This window comes from Callospermophilus lateralis, chromosome 2 (assembly GCF_048772815.1).
Source record: "Callospermophilus lateralis isolate mCalLat2 chromosome 2, mCalLat2.hap1, whole genome shotgun sequence".
NCBI classification, from domain to species: domain Eukaryota; kingdom Metazoa; phylum Chordata; class Mammalia; order Rodentia; family Sciuridae; genus Callospermophilus; species Callospermophilus lateralis.
In genome coordinates this window covers 196,732,588-196,744,585 of record NC_135306.1, presented here as the reverse complement: position 1 = coordinate 196,744,585, position 11,998 = coordinate 196,732,588, and the positions used below count along the sequence as shown (strand labels likewise).

Here is an 11,998-nt window from a genome sequence, read left to right as displayed (position 1 = left end):
TTACATCATCAGACAGCCTGACAGGTAAAGCTATTAGTCACCTTTGTGACCTTATTTATTCTCACTTGTTTGATAAGGGAATGTCCCTGCATTAAACAGGTAATAACCAGAAGCTCTAATTTTAAAAGAGTTTTTTGATTCCAATTCCAGTAATTTTCCAAAGTCACAGTCTGAAGTATTATAATTTCATATAGAAAGAAAGCAACGTTCACAACCCCACTAAGAGTTATTGACTTAGTTGATACTTTTTATTTCTCTAAATATCTCATATTATCATTAAGTTATATTTCGTCTCATTATAATATTCAGGCTTTTCCCTTTGTGGACATGGAAGTGGGAAATCACACCGTCCTGACTGAATTCATCTTGTTGGGCATCTCAGCAGATCCCCGGTGGCAGCTGATTCTGTTTGTAACATTTCTGATGCTCTACTTGCTAACCATGGCAGGGAATATGACCCTGGTCATCTTAATCAAGATTGATGTCCGGCTGCATACATCTATGTACTATTTCATTGGCAGTCTGTCTTTTTTGGATTTCTGGTACACCTCTGTATATACCCCTAAAATCTTGGCAATCTGTGTCTCCGAAGACAAGCGCATTTCCTTGGCTGGATGTGGGGCACAGTTTTTCTTCTCCTGCTTGGCAGCCTACACTGAGTGCTATCTCCTGGCAGCCATGTCATATGACCGCCATGCAGCCATTTGTAACCCACTGCTTTATTCAGGCACCATGTCTCCTTCTGTTTGCATTGGGCTTGTTGCTGGTTCCCACATAGGAGGCTTTCTGAATGCCATAGCCCACACTGCCAACACCTTCCGCCTGAGTTTCTGTGGTAACAATGTCATTGATCACTTTTTATGTGATGTTCTACCATTGGTAAAAATGTCCTGCACAGACACTCGGGTCTATGTCATAATCCTTTCCAGTATGATTGACTTCACTGTCCTCTCCTGCCTTCTTGCCATCCTCATCTCCTACTTCAACATCCTCCTGGCCATCCTGAGGATGCGCTCAGCCTCAGGAAGGCGCAAGGCATTCTCCACCTGTGCTTCCCACCTGGTCTCTGTCATGCTCTTCTATGGATCCTTGCTCTTTGTATACTCAAGGACCAGTGCCAACTACTCCGTGGAGAGTGACAAAGTGGCTGCCCTCTTCTACACCATCATCAACCCATTGCTCAACCCTCTCATCTATAGCATCAGAAACAAAGATGTCAAAGAGGCCTTCAGGAAAGCAATACTGTCCATAGGACCACAAGGTTGAGGTTTATTTTATGACTTTATTGCAGTTTGCAAATTATTGTTTTGTAGTCATGTTTGTTTGAGTTTCTGAAGTCCAATTATACTTCATAATTTGTACTTGTGAGAATGAAAGATTGGTCAAAACATGCTTTTATTTTCAGGAGTGCTGGTTCTTCCTTTCTCTCTCTTTCTGGCCATGAAATGAACACTTCTGCTCCAGCAAATCCTTCTGCCATGATGTTACCACAGGCCCAAAGCAACAGAGCCAATCAACCATGGAGCAAAATATTCAAAACTATCAGCCAAAATAAACCTTTATATGTTATAAGTTAATTATTTTAGGAATGTGTTATAGTGATGGAAGCTAATTACTAGATTTAAAAATTGAAAAGGATTTCCAGTTCATTTAATTACTAATATTTTTACACTTGTAATCTTTATATAGATGGCAGAACACTTTTCCTTGGAGAAAACTGTCCTTGTCTAGGAATTTTGATTTTAATTTATTTTATTGGATTCCAGTCTGATAAATATTCAGAGGAAAGTGATATGATTCTTTCTACCATACAAAAATAATGATAATTCATCCTTGGATACAGTGAAACAACACAGGAGGGCACACATTCAGTATGACTTCTCTGAAACCCACTTATGCAGATGCACAGAGATGCTTCAAGAGTTGGGCTCTGAATTTTTCAGACCCAGAAGACCATGGTAACTTGCAAGTGTATGCCAGCCAGCTCACACATTATTCTCCTAGCTAAGTTTAAAAATTCACATTTGAACCTAAAAATAAATTTAATTCAAAATTATTAAAATTTTTATTTTTGTATTTAGAGAGAAACTTCTTTGGTCTGAATACTTTTTTTCTATATTTCAGTGTGCATGCATAGATAGTCCCCAAAGAATTAAATAATGTGGGTGTTTAAGTGATATACTACAAAAAATGTGTAATTCCCCCCCCCACAAAAAAATCTTAGAGTGGGGATAAGCTACAGAATAGCATTTTAATAAATGTGTGAGTCAAGTAACAATGAACTATCATATATGTCTGAGTTATTTTAAACAAACCAAGTCAATTATAATGGAAAAATATTTTTTATAAAGTGGAAAATGTTAATTTCAAGAAATGCTGCCACACGTGTGGCACATGCCTGTAATCCCAGTGGTTCCAGAGGCTGAGGCAGGAGGATGAGGAGTTCAACGCCAGTCTCAACAAAAGCAAGGCATTAAGCAACTAAGTGAGTCCATGTCCTCAAGTAAAATACAAAACAGGACTGGGAACGTGTGGTGTGTCAGTAGCTGAGTGACCCTGAGTTCAATTACCTGTTACGCTCCACCCCCAAAAAATAAGGTAATTCAGAAAAGTTCTAAATAGTTTTAGCTTAAGTCAATGAAGGCCTTCTAGGTGTGAAATTATTGTGATCTTTATAGTCGGTGTCAAAATATGTTCCTCCCTATGGCTCATGATTATCTTCTAAAAAGAACATTTCTCTTTATAGATTTAAATTTCAAGTTTTCTCATGCAACTCTTGTCTACTGATGAAGCGATTCTGGACAAGTAATACATTTAAAGTACCTATATTTAAAGCATAATTAGGTGTTTATATATATATATATATATATATATATATATATATATATATATATATTTGATTTCCAAAAACACTATTGTGTGTGTGTGTGGTGTGTGTGTGTGTTAAATATGATATCAAATACTTTAGCAAGTTAAAATCCTCCAACACTGGAGGAGAGGGAACTGAGAGCTCCTGGGGAATGAGACCATATGACATTGGTCAAATAATGTTATGTGCTTTAAGGAATATGGCACAATGAATTCCATGCTCATGTATAATTATAATCCACCAATAAACAATCTCCAACATTTACCTAAAATATAAAACTGAAAGAAATCTAAATGTTTCTATGAACTTTTATGCTTTTTCATTCTGCTACTTCAGAATGCCTTAAGATTTTTTTTTTTTTAATTTTCTTTTCATGATGTTTTCTGATTGTTGCTGGCTTTTATAGGGGCATTTAATGTTTGTTATTTCCTTACCATGGATTTAATCATAATGTAAAATGTTATGTTTTGGTGTTCAGTAGTGAGATACTAGTTCTCTTTGTGAATATTCATCATTTTCAGAAAATGCAATGAGAAAATTGTGAAGATATTTCAAAAATATCCTTTCTTCAGTAGTTACCACATCTTAGTAGGAAAGGGCTGTTACATTGAATGTTTGGATATAAACTGGCACAATTTGTTCTAAGAAGGAAATACAAACCCTTATATGATTCTCCAACCTATGATGACTTAGTTACTTCACGGATTGCAAGGGAGACTTGAATCCTTGGAGAAAGGGCATCAAACCTGGCCAAAGTGTATGTATTCATCTTCCTCCAAGCCTTTACATGAATGGCCTGCAGCCATTTACCTAGGTATTCCAGATCTCCTGGGGATGTGTTAGGGAATCTTGATTGTCAACTGGTTTGGATTGAGAGATGACTAGGAAATTCAGAAAGCACACTTCTGAGTATATTTGTGAGAGCAGAGATGATTGACATGTTCATCAGCAAACTGAGTAAGGAAGGCCTGCCCTGAATGTGGGGAAACCATCAAATGAGGTAAGTATCCAGATGAAACCAAAAGTGGAATAAAGAGGAAGTCCACAAATCTACAATCTACAGTGTGTACAAGCTGGATTCTTCTTGAGCAGGTGTTTTTGGGTTTTGCTATGACTCTTGTCCCAGAGCATTAAACTACAGATTCTTTAGGCTTTTATTGTGAATTCATACCAAGGAGTCATCAGGGAAATCCCATGTTCAGCCTTGGACTGGGGCTGCATCACTGCTTCTTCTTGTTCTGATCTTCCGACTTCTTGGACTGAGCAGCTACTTATTTCTCATCAACTGGACTAAAGAAAGCAATGTGTACTATTACTTTGTCCTGAGTGCATGCCTCAGTGGTTCCAAATATAAAGCAGATCATTATTTACCCAGAAGCAAAATCACAGTTGGGTAGAGATACAAGTAAAACAGAATCATTTTAAGTTCCTTCCCCTTACTCTTAGCACAGGAGTTAACCTTGTTGAAAGATTCAAATGCAATGGAAGTTATTCACATTTCTCCCTATAGACACTCTCTACTGAAACAGCAAAGAAAATGCAATCCCAAGTTCTTGGGAGAAATAGAGAGGTAAATGTATTCATTAAAGTCTTGAATGTTGCAGAGTTCATGTGTTCCCTTCTACTCATCTCTTTTGAGTAGTGGGATTAATTGAGGGTCTTCACTATTGGAAATTATGATTGAATATTTTTAATAGGTCAACAGGTCCAAGCCATGTTGCAGAAATAGTAAGTGTTTTTCTTTGAAAATAAAATGGAGAGAATAAAATGGAGGCTGAATTAGGAACTATTTATCTTTAAAGACTACAATTGAATGAGGTTTTCCCTACATGCAACAATTGAACGTTGGAGGGATAAACAAAGAACTTTGAGGTCAGTGTGTTTATAGAAACAGGGACTAAGACAAGCTAAGACCGTCACACTGCCCTGAGTCTTCAAAGTCAAGAACTGTCATACAGGAAGTCCTGTATTCTTTATGTCCACAAAGATGTACACAGTTCTGTCTATTTTTGCATTTATGTGGAGATTGCTACTAGTCAACTAGCTGAGTTCACATGCATGTCAGCCTGTTTCCCCACACATTCCATTTGATGCTCAAGGGACCATTGTAAATCATGACCATAGCAGGTGACATGAAATCTATACCTATATCTATACCATTTTCTTCCCATCATCTGGGTGCTTTGGCTGCTTCTATTGTTTAGGTCCAAATGCTAAAGGCAGAAACCTTTGCCTGTGATATGCCATCACTTTCTGGGAGAACGGGTGGATCATTTGGGTAGCAGGAAGTTGAGATTAGACAACTTCTTGCTTAACCTTGCAGGGGAAATGACTTGCTTTCAGGAATAAATACCTATTATAGATTTATTTAATTTACCCATTGTTCTTGCCAGTCTGTCTAGGTATTGACGTATATAATCCTTACGCATGTTTTTTATAGTGTCGTCACTCATTAATCCTGCTTATAATCCATACTCCATGCATCTCTTCTGATAATCCTCCAAACATTTTATCTAATGTCCATCACAGTTTTCTTTTTAAAATGCATTATGGTCCTCAATTGTCTTAATGATTGCATGAGATTGCCTATTCATAAATTCAAGCTGAGTACCTATTCCAATTTAAACTACGTCAGGGAATATGAAGAGTCACAAGTGTGTTCCCATAACTATGCACCTAAATACAGTGCCAAAGAGTCTCCTGGGGGAACACTTCAACATGGGGAAAAGGGAATCATATTATGTAGTCTTGCTGTAAAGGCAAGGATGCAGAGGTGATTTCTAAAGTTTTACCAGAATTAAGGTTGCTTTTGATTAGAATCCTAATGGATTTATATTCAAGTTGTGGGAAGAAAGAAAGGAAAAATATTGTGTCAGACAAAATTCCCTAATATAATGTCACTTAGAAAGATTGTTCCACACCAATCCAGGGTGAAAGGTCAACCCTCAATCTATTTACCAAGTGCTCATCTACCCAAACCAGGTCAGAATGACAGAGGTCAAAATAAAGGAGACAGTACCACAGAGGACCCTGGGATTGACAAGGGCCACACATGCAATGAGGGAAGTCAGATACGCTCAGAGAAAGCATGCCAAGGAACCGGGCCCAGAAGACACTTGTGGGAAATATAGAAACAGGGACCTTGGATTGTAACCCTGATTTTATTATTCTTCATATGAGTGATTTTTTTTTTTTTTTTATAATGGAGGAAATCCAGTGAACACAGTCTGGACAGATGAAAACCGGGTTGTTTCTTCTGTCAGAAAAATTGACTCAGAGAAAGAGAATATTTTGTTGTTCCTTCATTTGGACCATATTTTAATCACCCACCCGTCATCCCTACCTCAGCCCACTATGTTAACTTGGTTCAAGTTCCTTCGTAGGATCATAAATTCCAGCCTTCTTCTCTGTAATAGCCATTCCTTATGCTACTTGCCTTTAGAAATGGTGTAGACTCTCAGAACTCTGTGCTTTCACCCCGGGAAACCTCTCCTTCTACCCTCTCTTTTTCATGGCTTTCATGCCTCTCTTATGGTTGAAAATTCTTACATATTGTTTTACCTGCTATATTGTTACTGATGTCACAGAATTTAAGTAAATAGTCAGTCTAGAACATCGAGTGATCCCCATACTCATACATAAGACAAAGTGAATCACTCCCTGCAGAGGGGACCAAATCAAACCAGACCCAGTGTGTTCTACCTACGGAGCTCTATGAAACATCTGGATTTTGTTTAATCCCCGTCCTGAATCATTATAAGAGAGATGTGAAAATTGTAACTGCTCACACAACAGAGACCTGAAGTTATACACTTTATAGATTTTATTTCATTCAGATCTTGAACAGTTCAAGAATATAAAACATGTCTAGGGAAGTGTGGTATTTTTTTTTAAAAAAAGGGTAAAATTGAAAATATGGAAATGTGTAGAGGTGACATTTCTTTTTTTCATGTTTTATTGGTGCATTATACTTGTTTGTAATGATGGGGTTTGTGGTTATATATTCATACACCCACACGATCTAAAAATATATTCTGCTGAATATCATTGCCCAGTAGTTTCCCTTCTTTTCCTCATCTGTCTCTCCCTTGCCTATATTCTCATATTTTCTCTCTGATTTTCTTACCCTCCCAACCTTCTGTTCCCATTTCCTCTGATGCTTGACTATATGGGACAGCACATAATCCTTGACTTTCATTTCTTTAAGAGGGAAAAATCATTTAAACACACACGCACACACACACACACACACACAGAAACTATTTAAGCAGAACTGAAAAGTTTTATGTCTCTATATTTTTAAGGAAGCACACTGAATTTTTAGAGTTTGTTATTGTAACTTCTCGTGCAATTATAAATGCTCCCCAATTTTGCATGGACTTCTACCTGATTGTGCTGTGTAGAGAGGATGAAAGATGTGGAAGAGGGGAAGCAAATTTGCAACATCAGTCACACTACTGAGATTCAGATACAGGAGATGCTGTTAGGAGATTTGCAAATGCAAAAGGCACCAAGCCTGTAGGACTAGAGAAAGATAAAAATGTACAAGTTTCATATACGATGCTTAAATGTGTTCATAAATTCTAAGTTTTTTTGTGGTTGGAAATGAAAAGTAAGAACACAAAACTTATTGAAGAAATTATAGCTTAGGAAACAGGGAATACTCCTCTCTGCTTCCTGCTAGGTGACCTTCCCAATTGAGCAGTCATTTTATTGGATTTAATAGGCAGAATTTCATATATTTTATAATGCTATTGTCCAACAACATAGTTCAAATATAATTTAAGTTGAAGACTGTAAAATTATCAATCTGAAAAAGATGCATAATTTTAGAGACAAGAAAAGTCAGGTTTATGATGTTTAAATTTTAGATGCATCTACTGTGCCATGAGAAGCTAGCATGGTCTTATTAATTAAATAAAGGAGAACCAATCAGGAATCCCCTATGATAAATTGCTTTGGAACCCGAGATGTACAAATTGAGAAACTTCTGATAACATTGATAAAATTTTCCACTTTTGTTTGTGAAAAATCTTCCCTTTATAAAGAGGTATGAATAAGCAGGAAGAAGTGCTGACAATATTATGTCCCTTACCAATAGGTGATATTAAAAGGATTTCTGAAAATTTCAACAAGCTTAATTTATGTATACAATTTCACAGTCTTTTATTGAATAGCTATTCAAATCAAGCATTTATCAGAATATATTAGAATTTGTTATTTTGTTTCTCATTGTACTATATATACTATCAGACATTTTCCTAGTGTCTGTTTTCATTAGGTAGATTACTATGAATTTCTGTTTTGATGAATGTGAAAACTCTTCTCTGATTCTTACTTATAAAATAGCACATACCTAGAAAGAGAGTATAACAAGTGATGGAACCTCTCCCTGGGATTCTGAATCATTGATGTCTATTTACCCTATAGTGGGCCAGGAGCCATGTTCTTGTGCATAAAGGCCATATTCCTAGATATCTGCATACCTGAGCCCTGATTATGACCTTTTCCAGCCACTGTTTCCTCAAAGCTCCAGGCTGTGGTAGTGGCAAAGAGGACTTTCTCAGAGTTCAATGCAGAGTGACTGAACAACTGAAATTACTCATGATCCACTTTACTACTTTCAATTTCAAGATGTTGATTTTACATAAAATCAGAAATATAATTCATGTCCATTTTTTATGAGCCAAATATTTTTTTTAAGCATGATTATGGGCAATCCATTTGCGCACCAATCACTAGGGATTCAGAAGAGAACAAAAAGGTGTATAGGCCTGTCCTTCTGCTGCCTATGGTCCAGGTTGTCATGACTACAGATCCGGGCCATATTTGGAGAAATGGTGAGAGCTTATGTGGTATGCCCAAGACTTGAAGAGTTCTCACTTGCCATGTCCTTGTCCATCTCTGATGTTCTAGAATATAGTACTCTTACACTCTTCTTTACCTATTTAGAGCAGGGATTCTTGAACTGTGTGTACTGGTCATTAAGGAGAGCAGATGGGTTTCAGGAACTCAGGATTCCTCCTGAGAATGCACCTAAGAAATGTTGTTTGTTGAATATTTTGTTCAACTCTGTCGAAGAGGACCTGTTAGATTCTCATTAGGGTCCTTATTTCAGAGTTATTGCTCTACAGGCTTTAGATTTGCAATGCTGAAAATGAAAGACTTCTAGAATTAGATGTTAACATTTTCTGGAACAGCTTTTGTCAGAGAAATTTCAGGGACAAGGACAAAGTTAGTGAAATTTCCTTTAGAGTGGCTTAAATCTTAGGCTCTGGATTAACTCTTAAAAATAGTTGTTGATCACACAATAAATATTAAAAACATTTCCCATTTTATTATTTTGAACCTGACCAAAAGGAGAAATTTAGGAAAATAATATGGAATATTATCAAGAAGAACAAAATACATGATGATTGTCCTTCTAGACATTGTGAAAAATATAAGAGGAGACATCCTAAATGAAGAATTATCAGTTTTCTTTTGGTAGAATTTCAAATAAGATTGCCAGCCAAGTGTGAATCCCAGCATCAACAGAAGTAAATATTTATAGAGCAACTGTGCACCCCTTCACTAAATTTAAACCTTTATATAAAATTTGAAAACACCCAACACATATCCTTAAAGTCTAGAGACTTCCATTCATTGGTACAGACAGAACAGGTGCTCACAAAGCCCATCTGTTCTTTCTGAGCACAAGGAAAGCTAAAATTTGCAGACAGTTTTATGGTTAAGTCAAGATTATGTGATTACATTCTGTCCAATGGATACACCAAAAAAACCCAACAATCAAACAGTCATTGCAACTGTTAAAAATCAAAACAAACAAAATGTGATCCATGTACTTAGAAAACTTAGTGTTTGAAAAATGTAAGTTCAATGAAAATATAATAAAATTTATCTTGCCAGTAAATGTAAAGGAAAAATACATCTGTCAAATAAATTTGTGTCTTTCATACTTTTGAATCAATATTTCTGTAAATATAAAATTCCTCCAAAATGATTAAGTCTTTTTTTTTAAAGGGAGAGTGTGTAATCTACGAGATGAAAACTGAATTTTAAGGGGGCTTTTATTATTATTCTTTATATAAAGGCGTATGAAAAGAAGATTGAAGGGGGGTTGTATCATTATCCTCTATATTCTTCAGTGTTCTTTGTTTTGGTAACACTCACTTAGTAGAAACAGTATTTTCTTTTTATTAGCAACAGGCATGAAATTTCATAATTTATAAAGTAAAAACAGAAAAAGAATGAAATTGGTTTACCCAATATTTTTACATATATTAAACTTAATAGATCATTTTATTAAGAATGATACATTTAAAACTTTTGCCTTTGTATAATTTTAAATCCCTAAACTGATAGTCAAAAAATACATTCCAACCTCATCTTAGCAGAGAGAATCTCCTCTCTTGGTTAACTCTTACAATCCATTAAGCAAAAGCAATACAGTGGTTTTAGAGTATCCATCATGGCTAGAAAAAAAAGCACATACATAGTGTTATTATGGAGCTGATTATGGTGCAAAATTTGCATGTATCTTTGAGTGAAAGTGTCCCTGTCTGGCCCTACACCATAGCCCTAAGAAGGCTGAGTCAGTACCTGGTCTAGTTCTCCTCTGTATATATCTCTGTAGAGGCTCCAATATAGCACATAGTAAAGGAACACTTTATAGATAATTTTGAGTTAGGTTATTAATTAATCAATATGCAGATACACAGTTCCATTTTTTTAATTAAAAAAGCAAAGTACAGAACAGAATGTACAATATTTTCTTATCTACCCATATGTGCATATTACACATGTATTTATAACTCTCATTGCAAATAGTTAAAAATACTCAATGAGGAAATGAAGGAACAGTTAATGATTGTCACAGCTAGAGAGGAAAGGGGAGGTGTGGGCTGGGAGGATTGGTTGGTTCTCAGTGCACACCTTTGCATATCTTATTGCATCTCAGTCAGTGGCCACTACCAAACATGAGTGGAATTATTCCACTCCTCAACAAGTTTCAGAGAAACTAATGTGGAAGGCAATTATTTGTTTTTACTTTTTTTTTTTTATTATTAGTTGTTCAAAACATTACAAAGCTAAGCAATTATAAATAAGAACCAATGAGTTGAAGTCCCACCACACCCCCCATAAAAGAAAAGAAATTAAAAAAAGAGAATGGAAAGCCTATCCTTTTCACCCATATAATATGAAATACTCTGGACTCACATATACCATGGAGCCTTCTCAGTTTTCAGGTGTTTCCGGATCTTCTGGGCCACATGGCAAACTTGGAATTGCAGCTTCATAATTCACCTTTTCATACACAGGTGTATGCACACAGATATCCTGTGGATTGTTTCTCTGAGGAACCCAGGCAAATGCCCCTGCTGTGCTTCTCATTGTTTAAAATAACATCACTATTATGGCATTATGTAAAAATGTGGATGTGTAATCGATGTGATTCTGCAATCTTTGTAATGTTTTGAATAACCAATAAAAAAAGAAAAAATAATAACAGTTATGTCAATGAGATTTTTTTCTTGCATAGAGGAGCTTTCTTTAAACATTTGCTTATTTTGAAATCTTATATTTCATTACACATGTATCAAATTATCATAATGTGCCTCAAATTATTGTATAAATGTATAACAAAAATTAAAAATCAATTAAAAAATGGAAAGTTTAGTTCATTATGTCTAAAAGACACATCTTGGAAACCATGTGAATATTTAAGAATTTAAACTTTATCTGTGACTTGAATAAATAAATCCTCTTCAATGTTCATTCTGTGGGTTGGAGATAGAGCTCAGTGGTAGAGCTCTGGCCTTTCATTTGTAAGGTTTATCCCCGGCACCACACACACACACACACACACACACACACACATACACACACATACAATGTTTATAGTGTAATTTCAAATTAATGTGGCTAATTTAAAGCCAAAAATCATGGATGAAACAATTCCCCACAGTAAGAGAGAGAACTTACTGCTAAGTATATACTTAATCAAACCTAAAATATCTTCTGAAACATGACCCACATCTAACTACATTTTTATCATTATTAGGTTTTATATTTTCCAAGGATCATAAGTAGCTATACTTTATCTGCTTTTTTCTAGGGCTTTAGGGA

General features: G+C 35.8%; 1 protein-coding gene across 1 annotated transcript; it reads left to right on the top strand.

Moving 5' to 3' along the window:
- The first annotated feature begins 303 nt into the window (after window positions 1–303).
- LOC143390499 (olfactory receptor 9G4-like) lies at window positions 304–1,266 on the top strand. The gene has a single exon (XM_076842876.2). It carries the CDS (start codon window positions 328–330, stop codon window positions 1,264–1,266), a length of 939 nt encoding a protein of 312 aa, XP_076698991.2. The 5' UTR covers window positions 304–327.
- The last annotated feature ends 10,732 nt before the right edge of the window (window positions 1,267–11,998 follow it).